General features: G+C 53.9%; 2 protein-coding genes across 3 annotated transcripts in view; one reads left to right on the forward strand and one right to left on the reverse strand.

The window, feature by feature from the left end:
- On the forward strand, positions 1–15,723 carry wtip (WT1 interacting protein). The gene is given in 9 exon segments (XM_078400697.1): positions 1–1,961; positions 8,315–8,416; positions 10,928–10,995; positions 11,340–11,402; positions 11,704–11,834; positions 12,721–12,772; positions 13,665–13,732; positions 14,667–14,713; positions 14,716–15,723. Coding segments are annotated over 9 exon segments (2,064 nt in total). The 5' UTR covers positions 1–541; the 3' UTR covers positions 14,829–15,723.
- Positions 15,724–23,482: 7,759 nt separating this feature from the next.
- The window catches only part of LOC144594328 (glucose-6-phosphate isomerase-like), a 36,756-nt gene continuing 35,028 nt past the window's right edge, over positions 23,483–25,210 (reverse strand). For both annotated transcript variants that reach the window (XM_078400699.1, XM_078400698.1), the window contains 3 exons: positions 24,756–24,831; positions 24,434–24,500; positions 23,483–23,927 (listed from right to left, as the gene is read on the reverse strand). In XM_078400699.1, the coding sequence (XP_078256825.1) occupies positions 23,804–23,927; positions 24,434–24,500; positions 24,756–24,831 (267 nt within the window). In that variant the 3' untranslated portion in view covers positions 23,483–23,803. The remainder of the gene's footprint in view (positions 23,928–24,433; positions 24,501–24,755; positions 24,832–25,210) is intronic.

The raw sequence follows: 25,210 nt of genomic DNA on the forward strand, positions 1-25,210 counted from the left end.
CAGAGCGGAGGGGAGAGTGGGGGGTTTCACCGCACCCCCTCCCCTCCCGCCCCGCCCCGCCAACCCGCCTCTCCCCCTCCTCTGAGCGGGCCGCGGCAGGGAGCGAACCCGGGGCCGGCGCCGGTGTCTCTCAGTGCGGACCGAGCCCGGGCCTCCGCCGCGCGTGCACGTCGTTGGGTGCTGCGGCCCGGGGGCGCGCACGGCCGGAGCTTCGCTTGGCTTCCCGGGGGAGGGGGAGAGAGAGAGAGAGAGAGGGAGAGGGGAGAATGGTTGCCGCTTACACACTGCAAATGCAAAGAATAAAATGCAGCGTGTGGGAGCGGGCGAGGGAGAGGCGGCCGCTGCACGGGTTATGAAATAGACAACACATTGCAGAACAAAGCGAGGGAGGCAGAGGGAGGCGTTGTGCAGCGGGACGGGACGGTGCAGACAGGCTGACTGACTACAAGATGCCGTGCTAGCCCTAGACTAGCCCCAGCCCCAGCCCCAGCCTAACCTGCACGGAGTTCCGCTCGGATACCTTCCATGGCGGCTGCGGACCATGTCTAAATACGAGGACGAGCTGGCCGTGCAGGCGACCTTCCTGCAGGACTTGTCTGTGTACGAGCCGGCCAGTGACGGCCCATACAGCGGGCGGCGGCGGGAGTTGCTGTGCGGCCCCAGCCCGGGGCTGGAGGAGACAAAGCGGACCTTCCTGCTGCAGATGATGCCCGGACCCCCGCACCACGTCCTGCCGCTGCAAGTGCCCGAGGTGTCGGCGGGCAGGATGAACGGCACCGGGGCCTGCGGAGATCCCCACGACCGCGGCCTGGGAACTTACTGCAAACTGTCGGCAGCGCCCCGGGCCGGCAACGTGAACCGCGGGGGGACGGGGACGGGGACGGAGCCGGGCGGCGAGGCCGAGCCTCTGGGCTGCTACGTGAAGGGCCCGGGCCCGGGGGCGGGGGAGAGCCGGCGCTTGAGCGGCGGGGGTCTGTACTGGGAGCCGGGCCCATCCTTGGCCTCGGCCTGCGGGCGGCACGGACATGGACACGGGCCGGGCTACACGCTCTACCCCAGCCCCAGAGGCAACAGTGTATCGGCTCCGAGAAGCAACAACGTGTCGGCTCCCAGAGGCGGCAACAACATGTCGGGCGGCCGCGGTAACAATGTGTCCAGTCCCCGCTCCAGCCTCGCCTCTGCCTCGGCCTCGGCCTCCTCGTCTTCATCCAACTCCATGCAGGAGCACATCCACAGCAGTAAACAGGAGCCCAGCCCCCGCTCCAGCCTCCACCCCAGTCCCCGCTCCAGCCTGGTGCTGGCGGCCCACGACAAGTACCCGAGCCCGAGGACCAGCCTGGCCGGCTACGAGGGCGGCGGCCTCAGCCTCAGCCTCAGCTCCCGCTCCAGCTACGCCAGCACTGCGAGCGACACCAGCAAACACTCCAGCCCGCGGGCCACCCTGAACGATGGCGGTGGAGGCAGCGGCAGTAGTCGGCCCAGCAGTAACCGCACCAGCGGCATCAGTATGGGCTACGACCAGCGGCACGTCAGCCCACGATCCAGCTACTCAGACGGCCGCTTCCCGCAGGCTGACGCCGACGGGTCGGGGCCCAGTGCCCGCAGTAGTATCTCCAGCCACAGCTCCCGCGGCTCCATCAGTGCCGCCTACCCCGACCTACAGCTGCCCTCGCCTCCCGGCCTCCCGGAGACCTACACAGGCCAAGACATCCAGCCGCCCTGCGTCGGCGAGACATGCTGCTACCAGCGACAGGCGGCCGTCCCGCTCCCCGAGGCCCCATCCGTCCACCCGTACGGTTACAGCCCGGGCAAGAGCCAGGCCGCAGCGCACAAGATCAGGCTGCCGTACCAGGTGACGCCGTGCCGGGACAGCGGGCCGAGCCAGGCCGAGAAGCGTCTTGAAGCGCTCACCCGGGAGCTGGAGAAGGAGCTGGAACTGCACGTTAAGAAGGAGTACTTCGGTAAGGAGCCGGTCGCTGTGTAACACTGGGGTACAGACAGTACCGGTGGGGATGGGTTTGGCTAGGGAGTGCACAGGGTGGTGTATTGTCATCTACGCGGTCAGGTACAGGTGCAGTGATCATCGTGCTGACAACAGCATTGCAGGCAGGGTGACTCGGACGGACACAGGCGGGCGGCATAGTGCGGGTGGGGCATAGTTCATGTCCTGTTGCCCGGCCGGCAGTCTGCTCAGGTCAGAACCGGACACTCCTACCTGCAGGGCCAAGTGACCTGGGTCCCACCTCCCAAAGATATGCGGGTTTGTAGGTTAATTAGCTTCTGTAAAGTGTAAATTGTCCCTAGTGTGTTGGATGGTGCTCGTGTACGAGGTGATTGCAGGTTGGCACGGCCTGTTACCCTGCTGTGTCTCAAGTCTAAAGTTTAGAGGCCTATTAATGAAATAACAGAGAAAAAATATATATAATAGTCAATCATACAATAAATCAATAACCATAATAATACAGAACCAAAGTCTGTAATGGAAACGGAGATACACAGTCTGCAGATCTGCAGTCTGCAGATGAACCCAGCGTGTGGGCACTGGAGAGGCGGAGGTGTCGGAATCAGGGCTGGTTTAAAGGTGTACAGATCACTAGGACGATGTATCCAAGGCTTGATGTATCCAAGCCCCTTGCGGGGACTGAGAGAGAGGTTTTCAAATATAGGTCGGGACCCTTCTTCAGAGGAAGCAGGTGATTGGAGGGGTGTAAATGTGTCCACATTCCTCCTGTATTTCCCTCTTAAAATGCATTGCCTTGTCCTCATCGAGATTAAACCTGGCTAATAAGGCACACCAACGCCTCCTCTCTCTAAGGAGACCGAGGATCTTCAGCATGTCTCTACTGACTCTACAAACATACTCTAGAAAGCTTACTATCGGGATGCATCACTTCTTGGTTTGCCCAAGACCGCGCAAAAAATTGCAGGGTGATTTGGACAGGTTGTGTGAGTGGGCGGATGCATGGCAGATGCAGTTTAATGTGGATAAGTGTGAGGTTATCCACTTTGGTGGTAAGAATAGGAAGGCAGAGTATTATCTGAATGGTGTCAAGTTAGGAACAGGGGACGTACAACGAGATCTGGGTGTCCTAGTGCATCAATCACTGAAAGGAAGTATGCAGGTACAGCAGGCAGTGAAGAAAGCCAATGGAATGTTGGCCTTCATAACAAGAGGAGTTGAGTATAGGAGCAAAGAGGTCCTTCTGCAGTTGTACAGGGCCCTAGTGAGACTGCACCTGGAGTACTGTGTGCAGTTTTGGTCTCCAAATTTGAGGAAGGATATTCTTGCTATTGAGGGCGTGCAGCGTAGGTTTACTAGGTTAATTCCAGGAATGGCGGGACTATCATATGTTGAAAGACTGGAGCGACTAGGTTTGTATACACTGGAATTTAGAAGGATGAGAGGAAATCTTATCGAAACGTATAAGATTATTAAGGGGTTGGACACGTTAGAGGCAGGAAGCATGTTCCCAATGTTGGGGGAGTCCAGAACAAGGGGCCACAGTTTAAGAATAAGGGGTAGGCCATTTACAACTGAGATGAGGAAAAACTTTTTCAGTCAGAGAGTTGTGAATCTGTGGAATTCTCTGCCTCAGAAGGCAGTGGAGGCCAATTCTCTGAATGCATTCAAGAGAGAGCTAGATAGAGCTCTTAAGGATAGCGGAGTCAGGGGGTATGGGGAGAAGGCAGGAACGGGGTACTGATTGAGAATGATCAGCCATGATCACATTGAATGGTGGTGCTGGCTCGAAGGGCCGAATGTCTATTAAAGTTGTAGATGTAGCCTGGTCCGTCACACAGACCAGACTCCCCCCCATTGACCCCAATGTTTCAGGAAAGCAGCCAACGTAATCAAAGACTTGTCCCACCTGAGTCATTCCTTCTTTTCCCCGCTCCCGTCTGGCAGAAGGTACAGACGCTTGAAAGTACACTCTACCAGACTCGGGAACAGCTTCTTCCCCTCTGTAATCAGGCTTTTGAACGTTCCTTCCATAAGCTAGAGTACTGTCCGATTCATCTCTACCCTTTGAGGACATTTGACTTTGTCTGTGGAACTGGTGCACTACAATGCCTAGAACCATATTCTGCACTCTGTATCTTCCCCTTTGCTCTACCTGTTGTACTTGAAGTTGATTTGACTGTAGTTATGTGCAGTATTATCTGAAATATTTTTTTTGGATAGCATGCGAAGCCAAGCTTTTCACTTTACTTCAGTACATGTAACAATAATAAGCATAAACCTAATGTCTGGTCTTCTGGAGCAAAAATACAGAACCCTCCGTGCAGGACCCAGCTAACTCCACCCTCTCTCTTCCCATTGTTGGGTGGGGAGATTATTGCAGAGCAGCAGTGATGAGAGGTGCTGTGTGGAGCTTTGGTACAGATTTATTATTGTTACGTGCACTGAGTTACATTGGAAAAACTTTGCGCCATGCAGTCAAATCATACTGTACATGAGTGCAATCAAACTATGCACAAGTACAACAGGTAGTGCAAAGAGAAAAATACCAGAGTGGAGAAAGAATATAGTGTTACAGCATTGTAGCCTTGCAGATACAGAGAAAGTGCAAATAAAGATAGTGCACGGGCTGCAGTGAGGTGGGCTGCAGTGAGGTAGGCTGGAAGATCGGAACTACATCTTGGCTTATGAGAGGACCGTTCAGTGGTCAAAGAACAGAGGGGAAGAAGCTGTTCCTGAATCTGGTGGAGTGCACTTTCAAGCTCCTGTGTCTTCTGTCTGATGCTAGCGGGAGGAAGAAGGAATGACGAAGGTTGTAAATGGTAGAAACCAAGAACTGCAGATGCTGGTTAACACACAAAAGGACACATAGTGTTGGAGTAACTCGGTGGGTCAGGCAGCATCTTTGGAGAACACAGGGTGTGAGTGGTCCTTCATTCTGTTGGCTGCCTTCCCGAGGATGGGGGAGGGTCTCGGGGTTGCATTAGTTGCCGGGTTGTTGAGAGTCTGTGCGGTGGTGTGGGACCGACAGTTTGTACGAAGCTCAGAGAGTTTTGTAAACAAAGTGCGCTGTGGGAAAGAATGCGTGTGCAGTCTGCAAGCTCTCTGCGGCCCACTCCCTGGAGAGTGTTGCTGTCCGTGGGAAATTCCACACAAGCCCTCGATGTGAAAGCAACATTTCAGTCTCTTTACAATTCCCACAGCCCTGAGTCATGATTTATTTTCACAACACCTCAGATCCAGGCTTCAGGTTGTGGTTTCCAGACAACACTCTCTCTTTCTCTCTCTCTCTCTCTCTCTCTCTCTCTCTCTCTCTCTCTCTCTCTCTCTCTCTCGGTGGTAGGGGGATGCAGGGACATCATTACCTGAAAGTCACACCAGGCAGAGGGATAACAAAGGCTTTTGGCACACAGTCCTTCATCCGTCAGGGAATTGAGTATTGAAGTTGGGATGTTATGTTGTAGATGTACAAGATGTTGGTGAGGCCATGTTTAAGGTATTGTAGAAGATGAGACAAAGTGCTGGCGTAACTCGGCAGGTCAGCCAGTATCTCTGGATAAAAAGGATGGATGACGTTTTGGTTTAGGGCATTTCTTCAGATGTATTGTGAGACATATTCTTCGGAGTATTGTGTTCAGTTTTGCTCGCCCTGCTATAGAAGGAAGCCATTATGCTGGAAACGGTGCAAGGAAGATTTACAAGGATGCTGCCAGGAGGGCCTGACTTGTAGGGTGAGGTTGGGCGGGCTGGGACTCTACTCCTTGGAGTGCAGAAGGCTGAGGGGTGATCTTATAGAGGTGGATAAGATCAGGAGGGTGCATGCAGTGTCTTTTCCCCAGGGAAGGGGAATCAAGAACCAGAGGACATGGGTTTAATGTGAGAGGGTAAAGATTTGATACGAACCTGAGGGGCAACATTTTCACACAGGTATGGTGGGTATATGGAATGAGCTGCCAGAGGAGGTAGTTGAGGCAGATACTATAAAAACATTAAAAAGACATTTGGACAGGAAAGGTTTAGAGGGATACTAGACCAAGTGGACCTGTTGGGCCCAAACCTCTCCTGCATTGGTGCAGCACCCTTGCCTACCCCCCCTCCCCACTTCCCCTTCCCACTCAACCCCCCTAGTTGGCCCTGAGTGGGAGCTTTGAGGAATGGACAGATTGGGCTATTCCACATGTCTTGATTGTAATCATGTATAGTCTCTTTCCGCTGACTGGTTAGCACACACCAAAAGCTTTTCATTGTACCTTGGCACATGTGACAATAAACTGAACTCAACACCATCCTGGGGGTGTCACCTGGGGGGTGGAGAGGGAGATCGCCCCACCACCCATGACCCCACCCTGAGAAGTGGGCTGGCTTTGGCCACTACGTCTCCTGGGCTGTGAGCGAGCTGTATGTTTGAGAACGGACTGAATCAACACAGTTGGGTGCAAGTGGGAGTTGCTTGTGTGAGTGAGTCTTAGACTCTGGAGATACAGCTCGGAAACAGGCTCTTTGGCCGACCAAGTCCATGTTGACCAGTGATCACCTTGCATGCTAACACTATCCCACACACTAACACTATCCCACACACTAACACTATCCCGCACACTAACACCATCCCGCACACTAACACCATCCCGCACACTAACACCATCCCGCACACTAACACCATCCCGCACACTAACACCATCCCGCACACTAACACCATCCCGCACACTAACACTATCCCGCACACTAACACTATCCCGCACACTAACACTATCCCGCACACTAACACTATCCCGCACACTAACACCATCCCGCACACTAACACCATCCTGCACACTAACACTATCCCGCACACTAACACTATCCCGCACACTAACACTATCCCGCATACTAACACTATCCCGCATACTAACACTATCCTGCACACTAACACTATCCCGCACACTAACACTATCCTGCACACTAACACTATCCCGCATACTAACACTATCCCGCACACTAACACTATCCCGCATACTAACACTATCCTGCACACTAACACTATCCTGCACACTAACACCATCCCGCACACTAACACTATCCCGCACACTAACACTATCCTGCATACTAACACTATCTTGCATACTAGGGACAATTTACAATTTTACCAAAGCCAATTAACCTGCAATCCTGTACATCTTTGGAGTAGGGGAGGAAACTGGCGCACCTGGAGTATTGAAAACCCACATGATCATAGCGAGGATGTACAAATTTTGTACAGACATCACCCATGGTCAGGATCAAAGTCGGATCTCTGGCGTTGTAAAGCAGCATCTCGATCGCTGCACCACCGTGCCGCCTGTAGTCATTGTTAGACGCCTCGCCCCGGCCCCGCGCTATAACCCTCGCTGAGAGTCGGGAAAATCCTCCGGTCAGGATGTGATCAGATGGCGTAAAAAGTGCTGGATTAACTCAACGGGTCAGGCAGCATCTCTGGAAAACATGGATAGGCGACGTTTTGGGTCGAGACCCTTCTTCAGACGGCACTTGGCAGGGCAAGCTGTTCTGGAAGATGAGAACACACGGGGTCCAGAGCAAGACAGCTGAATGGATACAACATTGGATTAAAGGTTGGAGACAGAGGCTGGTGGGAGAGGCTGGTGTTTCAGCCTGTAACTAGTGGCCTGCTGCAGGGGTCGGTGCTGGGTCCAATGTTGTTCATTACTTTCATTAACGATTTGATCATGTCAAAGGAGCAGATTTAGGCCATTTGCCCCATTGAATCCACTCTGCCATTCAACTACTGTTGTCTGTATATTTGTCTTTTTTAATCTCTATACTGAACGTTTTTGTTGTTATGGCTTTTGCTGAGTACTGTGTTTACATGTCTGATGTGCTGTTGCAAGTAAGAATTTAATTGTTCCGTTTCGGGGCATCTGACAATAAAATACTCTTGACCATGGCAAATCTATCTTTCCCTCTCAATGCCATTCTCCTGCCTTCTTCCCGTAACCTTTGACATTTGTACGTTCTCCCTGTGACCCCTTGAGTTTCTACCGGGTGCTCCGGTTTCCTCCCAAATCCCTAAGAAGTACACGGTTTGTTGGTTAATTGGTCCTCTGTAAAATTGCCCCTCGTGTGCAGGGGAGTGATGATGCTCTACTGGCACAGGTACTATGCACCTAGGTACGGTGAAATTATTCGTTTTGCATACAATCCCGTAAAATCCTGGTTTATAGTAATGATGGACGTGGATGGATGAGAGAGCAGGATAATATAGAACTGGTGTGAACGGGTGATTGATAGTCAGCTCGGACTCCGTGGGCCGCAGGGAATGTTTCAATGCTGTATCTAGGATCTAAACTAAGCCGTTATTGCTGTTTGTTCCCTGGTCTGCAGGTATCTGTGTGAAGTGCCGGAAGGGGGTGTACGGTGCCAGTCAAGCCTGCCAGGCCATGGGCAATCTCTACCACACCAACTGCTTCATCTGCTGCTCCTGTGGTGAGTCATGACTTCATGTCATAGGCCCATCGTCCACTCTGACATTCAATCATGGCTGATCCATCTTTCCCTCTCAACCCCATTTTCCTGCCTTCTCATCACAACCCTTGACACCCTTCCTAATCAAGAACTTGTCAATCTCCACTTTAAAAATATCTATTGATTTGGACTCCACAGCCGTCTGTGGCAATGAATTCCACAGATTCGCCATCCTCTGGCTAAAGAAATTCCTCCTCATCTTTCTAAAGGTATGGCCTTGGGCTATGACCTTTGGTCCTAGATCCTCCCCACATTCACTCTATCCAGGCCTTTAACTATTCCATAAGTTTCAGGTGGGTCTCACCTCATCCAAACACTAAGTGTCTGGTAGATTGGAAGATACGGAACCACACCCTAGCGTGAGATCTCCAACAACCCGCGGATGATAAAATCTTGAGCAAAAGACAAAGAGCTGGAGTAACTCAGTGGGTCAGGCAGCATCTGTGGAGGGAATGGCCAGACGATGTTTTGGGTTGCCTGGGCATTCAGTCTGGAGAACTGATGTGCAGCGGTAGAGTTGCTGCCTCACAGTGCCAGAAACCCAGGTTCAATCCTGACTACGGATGCTGTCTTTACAGAGTTTGTACATTCTCCCTGTGACCACGTGAGTTTTCTCCATTTGCTCTGGTTTCCTCCTGCACTACAAAGATGTATGGGTTTTTAATTTGATTGGCTTCTGTAATAAAAATTGTAAATTGTTCATGGTGTGTGGGATAAAGTTGCCACACTCGGTGGGCCGAAGGGCCTGTTTCCAGCACTGTACCTCTAAAGTCTAAAGAATGATCCCGACCCAAAACAATGCCTGTCTATTCCCTCCATGGGTGCTACCCAGCCCACCGCGTCCCTGCAGCTCTGCTGGGCTTGTGAGGACTGTTGTGTGGTGTGTTCAGGACTAGACCAGCAATCTGCGTGGTGTGTTCAGGACTAGACCAGCAGTCTGCCCATCAAGCACGCACTGCCGGCCGGTGAGGTCACGCACCCTGTAATCTCGACCTCGTCTCCACCCTATCTGATCCCCTGACCCTCGACCCCACCGTCGGACTCCCAGCCTTTGGCCTGTCTCTATCAGCCTCGCTAACACTTCATCACCCTGCCGCGGAGAATTCCAAGCATCCCTGGGGTCAGGCTGAACAGTTCCTGTGTCTCCACCCCTCCCGACCAGGAACCAGCTCCCCATGTCTGGTATCACTGGCTGCCCAGGCTCTGAGCACAGCCTGTAAGAGTCCAACCAACAACTCCAACCAAAAGTCATTCTCTTCCCCTTCCCGGGTGAAACCTGTGCTGGGAGTGAATACCGGTTAATTCATTCATTCTCCATAGAACAGTGCAGCACAGGAACAGGCCCTTCGACCCACAGTGTCCATGCATGATGACAGCTTATTGTAATCGCTTCAGCCTGCACGTGATCCAGAATCAGGACCGATAATTTAATGCACATAATATAATTTAGCGTCCGTGTGGTTTGTTAATTAGAACCATATAGAATCATATATAAGAAAATAACTGCAGATGCTGGTACAAATCGATTTATTCACAAAATGCTGGAGTAACTCAGCAGGTCAGGCAGCATCTCGGGAGAGAAGGAATGGGTGACGTTTCGGGTTGAAACCCTTCTTCAGACTTTCAGTCCGAAACGTCACCCATTCCTTCTCTCCTGAGATGCTGCCTGACCTGCTGAGTTACTCCAGCATTTTGTGAATAAACCATATAGAATCATATGGGTCCTTCAGCCCAACTTGTCCACGCTGACCAACACTAGACACACCTATCTGTGTTTGGCCCATTTCCCCCTAAACCTATCCTATCCATGTACCTGTCCAAATATTTACTAAACGTTGTGATAGCACCTGCCTCAACTACCTTATCTGGCATCACAAAATGCTGGAGTAACTCAGCGGGTCAGGCAGCATCTCAGGAGAGAAGGAATGGGTGACGTTCGGGTCTCTACCTTCGATTTGTACCAGCATCTGCAGTTATTTTCCTACACACCTTATCCGGCAGTTCGTTCCATGTACCTACCACCATTTGTGTTTTTAAAAAAAAGTTGCTCCTCTGGTTTCTATTAAATCCTTCCCCCATCACCTTAAACCAATGTCCTCTGATTCTCGATTCCCCTAGTCTGGGCAAGAGACTCTGCGTTTACCCGATCTATTCCTCTCATGATTTTATACACCTCTGCAAGATCACACCTCATCCTCCTGCGCTCCAAGTCCTAGCTTGCTCAACCTCTCCCTACAGCTCAGTCCTGGCAACATCCTCGTAAATCTTCTCTGCCCTCTTTCCAACTTGAAAATGCCTTTTCTATAAGATGGTGCCCAGAACAATTATTCCTTTAAGTATCTGGTTTGTGTCAGCGGTGAGGGATTGTGTGTGTGTGCGTGTGTGCGTGCCCGTGTGTGCGAGACCTGGTCACACCATTGAGGGTATCAGTGTGTGTGTGGGTTGTGCCTCTAATCATATGTTCCTGTGCAGGGCGTCGGTTACGGGGCAAGGCTTTCTACAACGTCAATGGCAAGGTGTACTGTGAGGAAGACTTCCTGGTGAGTCCCCCACCCACCACACTCCCCCTCTCTCGCCGCCCGCGACACTGTCTGCTGCTCTCGATGACATCCTCTGCCACAGACCCTATGGATGTGGGTGGGTGTCGTACCTTGTTGGGGGAGTACCGCTGTTCCCCGTCCCTGCTCCCCTTTCCCCCGTTCTTGCTCCCCTGTCCCGGATAGAACCACAGGGAGAACATGCAAACCCGGCACCTGGGTCTCTGGCGCTGTGAGTTAGCGGTTGTACCTGCGGTGCTCTGCTGCTCTGGGCTGGTGGTGGAGTGGAGGTATGATTGAATGAATCTACTGTATTTTGCTTTAACGAGGGATCGTCTGTTTTTCAGTACTCGGGCTTCCAGCAGACAGCTGACAAGTGCTTTGTGTGTGGACACCTGATCATGGAGATGGTAAGGAACCTGCTGCTCCTTGCGACGGGAATGCCGAGCCTGCACGGACTGCCCTCGGGGAGGGGGAGTTTGGGAACGGTGGCTGGGAAATAGATTGGGTGGGGAGGGGAGACTGGGCGGTGGGTGGGGTGGGGAGGGGAGGAGGGGACTTTGTACTGGGGACGAGATGTGGGGTGGGGGGGGGGGGGTGGAGGAGATATGGGAGAGAGGGGGATGGTTGGGCATGGGGGGACTGATGGTGGGTGAGGAGAGTTGTGTGCTGCTCCCTGCAGCGTCTCTGACCCTGTGGTGCTGTCTCCAGATCCTGCAGGCTCTGGGCAAGTCCTACCACCCGGGCTGTTTCCGCTGTGTGCTGTGTAACGAGTGCCTGGATGGAGTGCCCTTCACCGTCGACCTGGAGAACAACATCTACTGCGTCAAGGATTACCACACGTGAGGCCCCCACCCCTGCCACCCCCTTCCCAACCCCCGTGGCCCTCTCCCTCGCAAGCACGATGCGTACAGCTGCTCCCCGCCCTCGTGAGGCCAGTCCTCCCTCGTGTAGGTTAATTGTCCCTCTGTAAATTGTCGCTAGTGTGTAGGGAGTGGATGGGAAAGTTTAATAACATGGAACTGGTGTGAAAGGGTGATCGATGGTCAGTGTGGACGCAATGGGCTAAAGGGCCTGTTTCCATGTTGTATCATTAAACCAAAAGAGATACAGCGTGGGAACAGGCTCTTCGGCCCATCGAGGCCGTGCCTACCAGCGATCACTCCCGTACACTGACACTATCCTACACGTGAGGGGCAATTTACAATCTTTAAAGAAGTCAGTTAATCTACAAACCTACACGTCTTTGGAGTGTGGGAGGAAACCGGAGCACCTAAGAAGAAACCCACACGGTCACATCGAGAGCATGCAAACTCCGTACAGACAGCACCCTTGGTCAGGATCGAACCCAGATCTTTGGCGCTGTAAATCCCAGCGCTGCCCCAAACACTTTACAGGCACATTAACGCAACAACAAAATGTGCAATCATAAGTAATACCGTAAATCAGGTTATATTCGGTGAACATAATTGTACACCAGCACACAGTCCTGTGGAAGATGTCAGGGAACAGGAGCCTGGAGAGAAGGTGCTGTTCAACCTGGAGGTCACAGTTTTCTGTCTCCTGTACCGGCTTCCTGATGGTAGCAGTGAGATGGGACGTAAGTGGGTGGTGGGGTTCACAGGAGTTAGTGTTGTCGTCGTTGGCGTCCGTCCCCCCGCCAGGGGTTCCAGACTGAAGCTGCCTCTGTCTCGTTCTGGGTCTGACGGATGGATCTCTCTGTTTCAGGGTCTTCGCCCCAAAGTGTTCATCGTGTGGGCGCCCCATCCTCCCAGCACAGGTACGTCTGCGGGGTAGGGGCTGGGGACGGGGCTGGGGACGGGGCTGGGGACGGGGCAGGGGGTGGGGACGGGGGACGGGGCAGGGGGTGGGGACGGGGGACGGGGGTGGGGGTGGGGACGGGGGTGGGGTGGGGGTGGGGGTGGGGACGGGGGTGGGGGTGGGGGACGGGGGTGGGGGTGGGGACGGGTGGGGACGGGGTGGGGTCGGGCGGGGGTGGGGCAGGGGGAGGGGACGGGGCTGGGGACGGGGCAGGGGGTGGGGGTGGGGCTGGGCAGGGGTGGGGCTGGGGACGGGGCAGGTGCAGGGGGTGGGGGCTGGGGGTGGGGACGGGGCAGGGGGTGGGGTGGGGCTGGGGACGGGGCAGGGGGTGGGCTGGGGACGGGGGCAGGGGGTGGGGCTGGGGACGGGGCAGGGGGTGGGGACGGGGCAGGTGCAGGGGGTGGGGCTGGGGGTGGGACGGGGCAGGGGGTGGGGCAGGGGACGGGGGTGGGGCTGGGGACGGGGCAGGGGGACGGGGCAGGGGGTGGGGCTGGGGACGGGGCAGGGGGTGGGGCTGGGGACGGGGCAGGGGTGGGCAGGGGGTGGGGCTGGGGACGGGGCAGGGGACGGGGCTGGGGACGGGGCAGGGGGGTGGGGACGGGGCTGGGGACGGGGTGGGGCTGGGGCGGGGGCAGGGGGCGGGCTGGGGACGGGGCAGGGGGTGGGGCTGGGGGGGGGGAGGGGACGGGGTGGGGGTGGGGACGGGGCAGGGGGTGGGACGGGGCAGGGGGGGTGGGGCTGGGGACGGGCAGGGGGTGGGCTGGGGCAGGGGGTGGGGACGGGGCTGGGGACGGGGTAGGATTTGGGGGGGTCAGTGTCCGTGTCTTCCCTCGCTCCTGTCTCTGTTCCAGGGCTCGGAGGAGACGATCCGGGTGGTGTCGATGGACAAGGATTACCACGTGGAGTGTTCCAGTGTGAGGTCAGTCCACACTCCCCTCCACCTGGGTGGGGGGGGGGGGGGGGCTGGTGATGAGGGGGGGGGGGTGGTGATGTGGGGGGGGGGGGGGGGGGTGGTGAGGGGGGGAGGTGGTGATGAGGGGGGGGTGGTGATGTGGGGGGGGGGTGGTGATGTGGGGGGGGAGGTGGTGATGTGGGGGGGTGGTGATGAGGGGGGGCTGGTGATGAGGGGGGGTGTGATGAGGGGGGGAGGTGGTGATGTGGGGGGGAGGTGGTGATGTGGGGGGGGGGCTGGTGATGCGGGGGGGGGTGATGTGGGGGGGGGGGCTGGTGATGTGGTGGGGGGGGTGGTGATGTGGGGGGGGTGGTGATGTGGGGGTAGGTGGTGATGTGGGGGGGGTGGTGATGTGGGGGGTGGAGGTGGTGATGTGGGGGGGGGGGTTGGTGAATGTGGGGGAGGTGGTGATGTGGGGGGGGGAGGTGGTGATGTGGGGGGGGGGGAGCAGTACCTGGGCCTGTGGGGTGGGACGAGGCTGGGGGTGGGGTGGGTAACCATTTTGTTCCCTGGGGAGTGGCTTGTCTGGCCTGTCACGAGGGGAGGGGCCACCCAGCTTCGTTCATTGTGATCACCCCCTCCCTCGGGCAGGTCCCTGGGTGTGACCTCTCGCAGCGGGTCACCCCATTGCCAGCAGGCCCGATGATGGGGGGGGGGGGGGGGGGGTGGGGTGTAACTGGTGACCCTGACCTCACCCTCACCCTCTGCAGTCCCTGGACTGGGGTGGGGTGAGATTCGTCCCGGGGTCTGTGTGAGTGAGAGGGTGACAGGTGACCCCCCTCCCTTCCCCAGTTCGGGGGCCCCTGTGGATGGGGGAGGGTTTGCTGAGGGAGGGGGGTGAGTTCAGGGCTTCCCCCCCCCCCCCACCTCATTAACCCTCTGTTTGCCGCCCCCTCCCCAGGACTGCGGGCTGCAGCCTGAATGATGAAGAGGCCCGTCGCTGTTACCCCTGGAGGGGCATCTACTGTGCCATAGTTGCCCACATCCGGCGGATCAATGTGCTTCCCCCCGGCCCCAGCCACAGCCCCCCCCTGGCTACCAGCTTCATGTCACCGAGCTGTGACCAGAGACCCTCGCGTCGACCCCGGGGGGGGGGGAGGGGGGCCGGCTGCAGTGAGCTCCCTCCCCTGCGTGCTGTGGAGACCACTGTCTACAAACCTGCTGCCCTTTCCACCTGGCGGGGGGGGGCCTGGGACTTTACTGGTCAGCGAGAGACCAGGTGACCGGGCAGTGCCAACCTCTGACCTCCGGTCAGTGAGATGCCCACACAAGCTCATGGACCAATGCTCATCGTCTCGCCAGCCTGCGGTCAGGCGGTGTCTGACCAAGGACCTGCTTCATCAGTTGCGTGACCAAAACCTGCCCCCTGGCGAGAGGAAGGCTGCCTGTCAGCCCCTGGATCATGTAATGCCACACTGGCCACGACTCCAGCCTCGGGACCTCTGCACTTATTAACATGCCTTCTCATTAACCCTTGCTCTGCCCCCATCGCCACACACAGGCATGTAGACTATGCAAGATATCACCGGCGGCTTCTCACTCCCCTCACGGGCAGTGGGCCAACTTTGTAATGTTTTGTAATAGTTTTTTTTAATGTATGTCTTATTTTCTAATTGGATGATTCGGTACGTTTTTCTGTACTGCTTATTGGACAGACTCCCTCCACTTGGTCCCCACCACACTGAGCCCTGACCCCACCACACCGAGCTGGCCCCCTCCACACTGCCCCCCCTCCACACTGAGCCCTGACCCCAGCATACCAAGCTGGCCCCCCTCCACACTGGGCCCTGACCCCACCACACCGAGCTATCTCCCCTCCACACTGCCCCCCCCCTCGACACTGAGCCCTGACCCCACCACACCGAGCTGTCTCCCCTCCACACTGCCCCCCCCCCACCACACTGAGCCCTGACCCCACCACACCAAGCTATCTCCCCTCCACACTGCCCCCCTCGACACTGCCCCCCCCCCCGACACTGCCCCCCCCCCTCGACACTGAGCCCTGACCCCACCACACCGAGCTGGCCCCCTCCACACTGAGCCCTGACCCCACCACACCGAGCTATCTCCCCTCCACACTGCCCCCCTCGACACTGCCCCCCCCTCCACACTGAGCCCTGACCCCAGCACACCGAGCTGTCTCCCCTCTACACTGCCCCCCCCCTCTACACTGGCCCCCCCTCTACACTGCCCCCCCCCCCCCCCCGCCCGTTCTTCCCCAACTGCCTGGTCCTGGACGACCTTCTTTGTTGGTGGAGAATCCACCTCCCGCTCCTGCAGCCCAGTTTGCCAGCAATGTTCCCTCGTGACTCCCCTCCCCCTGCCTGCTCCTTCAGATCTCTCGACCCTTTCCTAATGCCCTCCTCCCCCTTCCTCCCCTCCCCCAGGTCACACAAGCTCCTTGTGCTGGCTCTAGATGGTGGTGTCAGTCCACTCTCTTTCTTGCTCCTGCTCTCCCCAAGGTAGAGTGCTCCCTTTGTGGGGAGGGGGGGGGGGGGTGGGGTGTTAGACTCCACCACTGCTCCTTGGACACCCACCCACCTGTTCACAGCACCCTCAGAGCGAGCGGGAGTCAGCACCCTTGGGTGGGGGAGGGTGACGGGATGCAGAGGAGGAACCAACCCCCCACGGGGAGGGGAGGGGAGGGGAGGGGGGAGGTCCCTGCTCGCGATCTCCTTGGGTTGGGGCAGTGCTGACAGTGAAACTAAAGAGGGAGACGTAGAGTTATTTATCTAAAAGTAAAGCCACGTAATATCAACCTAAATTATTAAACTTGTAAATGTCAAAGGTCACTTAACCTTAGATATAATCTGCCTTTTTTCAAAATAAAAAGTTTTTTTGTAAGTTAACTTTACTTTTCTGCACTGTCTTTGGGCACAGGTGAGGTCTAGAGTGTGAAACAGGCCCTTCGGCCTGACCGGTCCATGAAAGTCTGCACTGCTCACATTTGCCAGACACGGTGCTGGAGTAACTCAGTGGCGCAGAGAGAGGTAGAGTTGCTGCCTCACAGCGCCAGAGACCTGGGTTTGATCCTGACTATGGGTGCTGTGTGTACGGAGTTTGTACGTTCTCCCTGGGACTACGTGAGTTTTCTCTGGGTGCTCCGGTTTCCTACAAATACTTGCAGGTTTGTAGGTTAATTGGCTTCGGTGAAGATTGCAAATTGTCCCTGGTGTGTAGGATAGTGTTAGTATACGAGTGAGCGTTGGTCGGCACGGACTCAGTGGGCTGAAGGGCCTGTTTCTGTGCTGTGTCACTAAACAAATTAAGGTGTGGAGAAGAATAATATAAGAAAATAACTGCAGATGCTTGTACAAATCGAAGGTATTTATTCACAAAATGCTTGAGTAACTCAGCAGGTCAGGCAGCATCTCAGGAGAGAAGGAATGGGTGACGTTTCGGGTCGAGACCCTTCTTCAGACTGGGTTTTATCCTGTTTGGCCCATATTCCATCCCTTTAAACCTTCTCTGATCCTTCATGGACCCGAGGGACAGGGAAATGAAAGTGCAGAATGCATGGCAGCCACTCCCCAAGGCCATTCTGCCCCTCGGGTCTGTTCTGTCATAGCTGATTTGTGAATTGGTGTATTATTGCCATGTGTATCGATATACCATGAAACACGTTGGGTGCTAACCAGCCAAATCATACCATTCGCGAGAACAAACAAGCCAAACTCGAGTAAAACGGGAAGCGCAAAGAGAAAAATACCAGAGTATTTACAGAGAAGATGCAGACTTTGGAAAAAAAAATCCAAGGGGCGAGGTAGGTTGGAAGATCAGACTACACCCTAGCTTTTGGGAGGAAAGCTCAGCGGAGTGATACCAGCTGAGAGGAAGGTGTTCCTTTACGCCGCTGCAGATTTCAGATGAAATCCCCCTGGTCTGGATGTTTGATGATGGGCTCTCTGCTGTGTTGGTGAAAACCAGGAGTTGGACAGCAGGAAAATTAGGCCATTCCACCCATCAAGTCTACTCTGCCATTTAATCATGGCTGATCTATCTTTCCGCCTCAACCCCATTCTCCTGCCTTCTCCCCACAACCCCTGACACCCGCACTAATCAAGAATCTGTCAATCTCCGCCTTAAAAATATCCATTGACACGGCCTCCACAGCCGTCTGTGGCAGCGATTTGCCACCCTCTGACTAAAGAAATTCATCCTTATCTCCCTTCTAAAGGTATGTCCTAAATGTATTCTGAGGCTGTGGCCATGGGTCCTAGATTCCCCCACCAGTGGAAGCATCCTCTCCACAGGTTGGAACACCACCCTGCAAGGCCCAGGTGTGAAGGAGGCGAGGGTCAGGTGTTGCACTTTGGGAGGTCGTGTGTCGAGAAATTATACAGAGAATAATGGCATTGATGTACAAAGGGGTCTTCTTGTCCAAATCACAGCTCCTTGAAATTGGGAACACGATTAGAAGAGAGTGGTTAAGAGGCATATAGTATGACTCTAAAGAAAACAATCCAAGAATGTCCAACCTCTGTTAACGGCTAAACTAGGCAGCATTCTGGCAAACCTCATCTACACCCTTTCCAAAGCCTCCACACCCTGTAATGGGGGCGACCAGAACTACACACAATACTCCAAATGTGACCTGACCAACGTACAGGTACAATGCAAAACTTTCATACAGCTGAATCACACACACGTAGACTCAGACAACACGTAAAACATAAAGTACACTTTTTTAAAAGAAAGATTGCAAAAAAGCTATTAGTTTAAAGCACAATTGGAAAGAACAAGTCCATGGTAGAGCAAGTCGTGGTCTATCATGGTCTGTTGCTGAGGTGGGATTAGGGTCGTGCGGGTCGGTTCTGGAACCTGATGGTTGCAGGAAAGTAGCTGTTCCTGAACCTGGTGGTGTGGGACTTCAGGCTTCTGTTCTTCCTGCCTGATGGTAGCAGTGAGATGAGGGCACGTCCCGGATGGTGGGGGTCCTTGTTGATAGATGCTGCCTTCTTGAGGCAGTGCCTGGCGTTGATGCCTTCGATGGTGAGGAGGGCGATGACCACGATGGACCGGGCTGAGGCCACCGTTCACTGCAGCCTCTCGCTTTTGCGTGTTGTAATTGCCGTGCCAGGTTACCAGTTTAGTTGAGGCAGGTATTATCATAACGTTTAAGAGATATTTGGGTAAGTTGGGCCTGTTTCCACGCTGTATGACTGGGGTCACGATGCAGCAGTCAGGAGAGTTGGTGGGGCAAAGTGGAGCCACACCCACAAACTGGCCCTTCAGCCCATCATGTCCACACCAGCCTTCACTCACCCATTCATGCTGATCGTACATTAAACTTTTATTCTGCCCATTGACGGCCCCCAAATTCCCCTGCGCACCTGGTAGGGGCCTGGCTCACTGCTGTGAGCAGAAGATAAAACTGTTTGATGAACTTTCGTAACTTTATCGGCGCCAGAAACATGGTGATTCTTGTGCACCCGTGAGGTCTGCTGTATGATTTTACTGGGTTGTTGTGAAACAGAGCATTTCACTGCACCTAGTTACATGTGATGGAAGTATCAATGAATTCACGAGGAAAAAAACCAATCCACCATCACTGGGGATCTGCTTCCCCTCCCAACACAGTGGCTGCAAAGATTCAATGCCAACAAATGTTCGATGGTTTGACCATACTTTATTGTCACGTGTACCCAAATACAGTGAAACCCTTTCTTTGCCTACAGTTCAGTGACAATCCAGCTATACGCTGGGCACAGTCATGTTATGTGTAAGACAGTGGACCACGGTGGGTTTGTGCACAGGTACATGGCGGCAGGCAGTGGGTAGGACTGTTTAGTACTGTTATACCTTTGTCAGTGCCCACAGTGGGGACACCTGTATACTGCCGAGGTTGTATGCATAACAAAGCTTTTCACTTTGTGAAATAAAGTGTCATTCACTCATTCAAGAGTCACCACATTTTTGGTGCCAACCCTGTCCCTTTCAAGTAGGAAATTTGTAACAATATGTTAGTGTTAACTTGGCCAGAAAGTGCCGTTATCCCGGCTCTCTACCAATGATCGCCTGCCCTGCAAATAAAAACTTAAACAGGAGATCAGGAGTGAGGTGGGGACGGTGCTCGCCTTGCATGGTGCAAACTCGTCAGGCGGGGGCAGCAGTGAGCCACACTGGAGACTGGGAGCTGAGCTCATCAGTGATACGAGCAGAATTAGGCCATTCGGCCCATCAAGTCTACTTGGCCATTCAATCATGGCTGATCTATCTTTCCTATCTACTCCCATTCTCTCTGTAACTGTGCACAACGTATAGAAAAGACAGACAGGTGGGCAGAGGGGGTGGGGTTGCTCTGCTGGTAAGGAATCATATTCATTCCCTTGCAAGGGGTGACATAGAATCAGGAGATGTTGAATCAGTATGGATAGAAATGAGGAATTGTAAGGGTAAAAAGACCCTAATGGGAGTTATCTATAGGCCCCCAAACAGTAGCCTCGACATAGGGTGCAAGTTGAATCAGGAGATAAAATTGGCGTGTCACAAATGTAATGCTACGGTGGTTATGGGAGATTTCAACATGCAGGTAGACTGGGAAAATCAGGTTGGAAATGGACCCCAGGAAAGAGAGTTTGTAGAGTGCCTTCGAGATGGATTCTTAGAACAGCTTGTACTGGAGCCTACCAGGGAGAAGGCAATTCTGGATTTAGTGTTGTGTAATGATCCTGATCTGATAAGGGGACTAGAGGTAAAAGAGCCATTAGGAGGCAGTGATCACAACATGATAAGTTTTACTCTGCAAATGGAAAGGCAGAAGGGAAAATCGGAAGTGTCAGTATTACAGTATAGCAAAGGGGATTACAGAGGCATGAGGCAGGAGCTGGCCAAAATTGACTGGAAGGAAGCCCTAGCAGGAAAGACGGTAGAACAGCAATGGCAGGTATTCCTGGGAATAATGCAGAGGTTGCAGGATCAATTTATCCCAAAGAGGCGGAAAGACTCTAAGGGGAGTAAGAGACACCTGTGGCTGACAAGGGAAGTCAAGGACAGCATAAAAATTAAGGAGAGGAAGTATAACATAGCAAAGAGAAGTGGGAAGACAGAGGATTGGGACTCTTTTAAAGAGCAACAAAAGTTAACTAAAAAGGCAATACGGGGAGAAAAGATGAGGTACGAGGGTAAACTAGCCAATAATATAAAGGAGGATAGCAAAAGTTTTTTTAGGTACGTGAAGAGGAAAAAAATAGTCAAGGCAAATGTGGGTCCCTTGAAGACAGAAGCTGGGGAATTTATTATGGGGGACAAAGAAATGGCAGGCGAGTTAAACCGTTACTTTGGATCTGTCTTTACTGAGGAAGATACACACAATCTCCCAAATGTTCTAGGGGCCGGAGAACCTAGGGTGATGGAGGAACTGAAGGAAATCCACATTAGGCAGGAAATGGTTTTGGGTAGACTGATGGGACTGAAGGCTGATAAATCCCCAGGGCCTGATGGTCTGCATCCCAGGGTACTTAAGGAGGTGGCTCTAGAAATAGTGGAAGCATTGGAGATTATTTTTCAATGTTCTATAGATTCAGGATCAGTTCCTGTGGATTGGAGGATAGCAAATGTTATCCCACTTTTTAAGAAAGGAGGGAGAGAGAAAACGGGTAATTATAGACCAGTTAGTCTGACATCAGTGGTGGGGAAGATGCTGGAGTCAATTATAAAAGACGAAATTGCTGAGCATTTGGATAGCAGTAACAGGATCGTTCCGAGTCAGCATGGATTTATGAAGGGGAAATCATGCTTGACAAATCTACTGGAATTTTTTGAGGATGTAACTAGGAAAATTGACAGGGGAGAGTCGGTGGATGTGGTGTACCTCGACTTTCAGAAAGCCTTCGACAAGGTCCCACATAGGAGATTAGTGGGCAAAATTAGAGCACATGGTATTGGGGGTAGGGTACTGACATGGATAGAAAATTGGTTGACAGACAGAAAGCAAAGAGTGGGGATAAATGGGTCCCTTTCGGAATGACAGGCAGTGACCAGTGGAGTACCGCAAGGTTCGGTGCTGGGACCCCAGCTATTTACGATATACATTAATGACTTAGATGAAGGGATTAAAAGTACCATTAGCAAATTTGCAGATGATACTAAGCTGGGGGGGTAGTGTGAATTGTGTGGAAGATGCAATAAGGCTGCAGGGTGACTTGGACTGGTTGTGTGAGTGGGCGGATACATGGCAGATGCAGTTTAATGTAGATAAGTGTGAGGTTATTCACTTTGGAAGTAAGAATAGAAAGGCAGATTATTATCTGAATGGTGTCAAGTTAGGAAGAGGGGATGTTCAACGAGATCTGGGTGTCCTAGTGCATCAGTCACTGAAAGGAAGCATGCAGGTACAGCAGGCAGTGAAGAAAGCCAATGGAATGTTGGCCTTCGTAACAAGAGGAGTTGAGTATAGGAGCAAAGAGGTCCTTCTACAGTTGTACCGGGCCCTGGTGAGACCGCACCTGGAGTACTGTGTGCAGTTTCGGTCTCCAAATTTGAGGAAGGATATTCTTGCTATTGAGGGCGTGCAGCGTAGGTTCACTAGGTTAATTCCCGGAATGGCGGGACTGTCGTATGTTGAAAGGCTGGAGCAATTAGGCTTGTATACACTGGAATTTAGAAGGATGAGGGGGGATCTTATTGAAACATATAAGATAATTAGGGGATTGGACACATTAGAGACAGGAAACATGTTCCCAATGTTGGGGGAGTCCAGAACAAGGGGCCACAGTTTCAGAATAAGGGGTAGGCCATTTAGAACGGAGATGAGGAAGAACTTTTTCAGTCAGAGAGTGGTGAAGGTGTGGAATTCTCTGCCTCAGAAGGCAGTGGAGGCCAGTTCGTTGGATGCTTTCAAGAGAGAGCTGGATAGAGCTCTTAAGGATAGCGGAGTGAGGGGGTATGGGGAGAAGGCAGGAACGGGGTACTGATTGAGAGTGATCAGCCATGATCGCATTGAATGGCGGTGCTGGCTCGAAGGGCTGAATGGCCTACTCCTGCACCTATTGTCTAATCCATTTATCTCTTCCTTAAATATATCCACTGACCTGGCCTCCACAGCCTTCTGTGGCAAGGAATTCCACAGATTCACCGCCCTCTGAAGAAGGATCTCGACCCGTATTTTCACCTTTTTTTCCCAGAGATGCTCCCTGATCCGCTGAGTTACTCCAGCACATTGTGTCTATCTGCAGTGGAAACCAGCATCTGCAGTTCCTTCCTGCACAAAGTTTGTTGTCATGTAGGCTAAGGTACAGTGAAAAGCCTTTTGTTGCATGCTATCCAGTCAATGAAAACTTTACATGATTAAAATAGAGCCATACATGTTGTACATGGTACATGAAGGGAATAATGTTTAGTGCAAGATAAAGTTCAATAAAGTCTGATGAAAGATAGTCTGAGGGTCCCCAATGAGGTAGATGATAGGTCAGGACCACTCTCTAGTTGGTGATATGACAGATCAGCAGCATCTCTGGAGAACATGGATAAGCAACGTTTTATGTTAGGAACCATCTTCACACTCTTCAGTTACTTTTCAGTCTGAGGAAGGGTCCCAGCCTGAAACATCACCTATCCAAGTTCCCCAGAGATACTGCCTGACCCGCTGAGTTACTCCAGCACTTTGTATTCTTTTGTGCATTAACCAATATCTGCAGTTCCTCGTTTCCAGCACTCGCACATTCTGTTTGTGGTACAGACGACAACGAAACGCGCTTGAAGAGCCAAGAGCAGCAACTCAAGGTGAAATTTTATTTTAAATCTTGATTCAGTTTCTACATAGTGTGAATGTGCAGGGTCGGGATAGGGCAGGGAGCAACACAACAGCAATGTGGGCGCACACACACACACACACAGAGAGACACGCACACACACACAGAGAGACACGCACACACACACACACAGAGGCTGGGGGTTCACGGCTCAGACCCTGCAGTCGGGCACAGGCGCTGGGGAGGGGAGGCGAAGGTGAGGCAGGGCTCAGTGCACTGGGCCGGGGGGGGGGGGGGGTCACAGCCGGGCCGGGGAGCTGGGGGTGGGGGACGGGGTCCCCGGGGTTCAGGCACGGTGCTTCTTGATGAAGTTGATGAGGCCGTTGGTGGAGCTGTCATGCGAGGTGACAGGGTCGGGGGAGGTGAGCTCCGGCTCGATGGCCTTGGCCAGCTGCTTGCCCAGCTCCACCCTGCAACCAGATGGGGGAGGTCAGTGACCCGACACAGAATCCCTGCCCCACCACATCCCCCACCCTGCCCTACTCCCCACCCCTATTAACCCCCACCCCACCCCAACTAACCCCCACCCCTACTAACCCCCAACCCACCCCCACTACTCCCCACCCCTACTAACCCCCACCCCACCCCTACTACTCCCCACCCCACCCCATCTAACCCCCACCACTCCCCACCCCCGCTACTCCCCACCCCCAATAATCCCCACCCCCACTAACCCCCACCCCAGCCCCACTACTCCCCACCCCCGCCCCGCTACTCCCCACCCTGCCCCACCCCACCCCACCCCCACTACTCCCCACCCCCCCAACCTACCACCGCCAACCCCCACCCCACCCCCCCTACTCCCCACCCTGCCCCACCCCACCCCCCCTACACCCCACCCCCCCTACACCCCACCCCTCCTACTCCCCACCCCCCCTCCACCCCACCCCCACCCCCGCAGATGAACGGTTCTCACCCCCACTGGTCGTAGCTGTTGACGTCCCAGATGACCCCCTGCACAAAGATCTTGTGCTCGTACATGGCTGCCAGGGAGAAGACATGTCGTGAGAAGCAGCACGGCAGGGACACCCTCCCTCACTCCCCCTCCAATACACCCCCCCCCCTCCCCCAGGCCGATGGGCCTAGTGTAGATGGGGCATGTTGGTCGGCACCGACTCGCTGGGCCTGTTTCAGTGCTTCAGCCCCGTGATGATGGGAGGAGTGATCAACTGTCCCTGCCTCCCCGCCCTTTAGGTTCCTCTCCCCCCCTCCTCCCCCCCCCCTCAGCCCCCACTCACCAATCAGGGCTCCCAGCATGAACGGTGTCAACTTCTTAAAGATGATGGAGTTGGTGGGCCGGTTGCCCGTAAACACCTGGAGTGGAGAGGAGAGGGGTTAATGTGCAGTGGGGACTGGTGGGCGTGAGGCGGGGGCGTGGGGGGGGAGAGGAAGAAGGGGGAAGGGGAGAGACAATGGTGGCAGCACAGTGGCGCAGCAGTAGAGTTGCTGCCTCACAGTGCCAGAGACCCGGGTTCGATCTACACAGGTGCTGTCTGTCCAGAGTCAGTATGTTCTCCCTGTGACCTTGTGGGCTTTCTCTGGGTGCTCCGGTTTCCTCCCACGCTCCAGTCGCAGTTTGCAGGTTAATTGGCTTCAGTAAAATTGTAATGTCAGTAAGTGTGTAGGATAGAGCTGGTGTGTGTGGTGATCGATGGGCCGAAGGGCCTGTTTCAGCACTTTGTTTCTAAAGTCT

This window comes from Rhinoraja longicauda, chromosome 6 (assembly GCF_053455715.1).
Source record: "Rhinoraja longicauda isolate Sanriku21f chromosome 6, sRhiLon1.1, whole genome shotgun sequence".
NCBI lineage: Eukaryota > Metazoa > Chordata > Chondrichthyes > Rajiformes > Arhynchobatidae > Rhinoraja > Rhinoraja longicauda.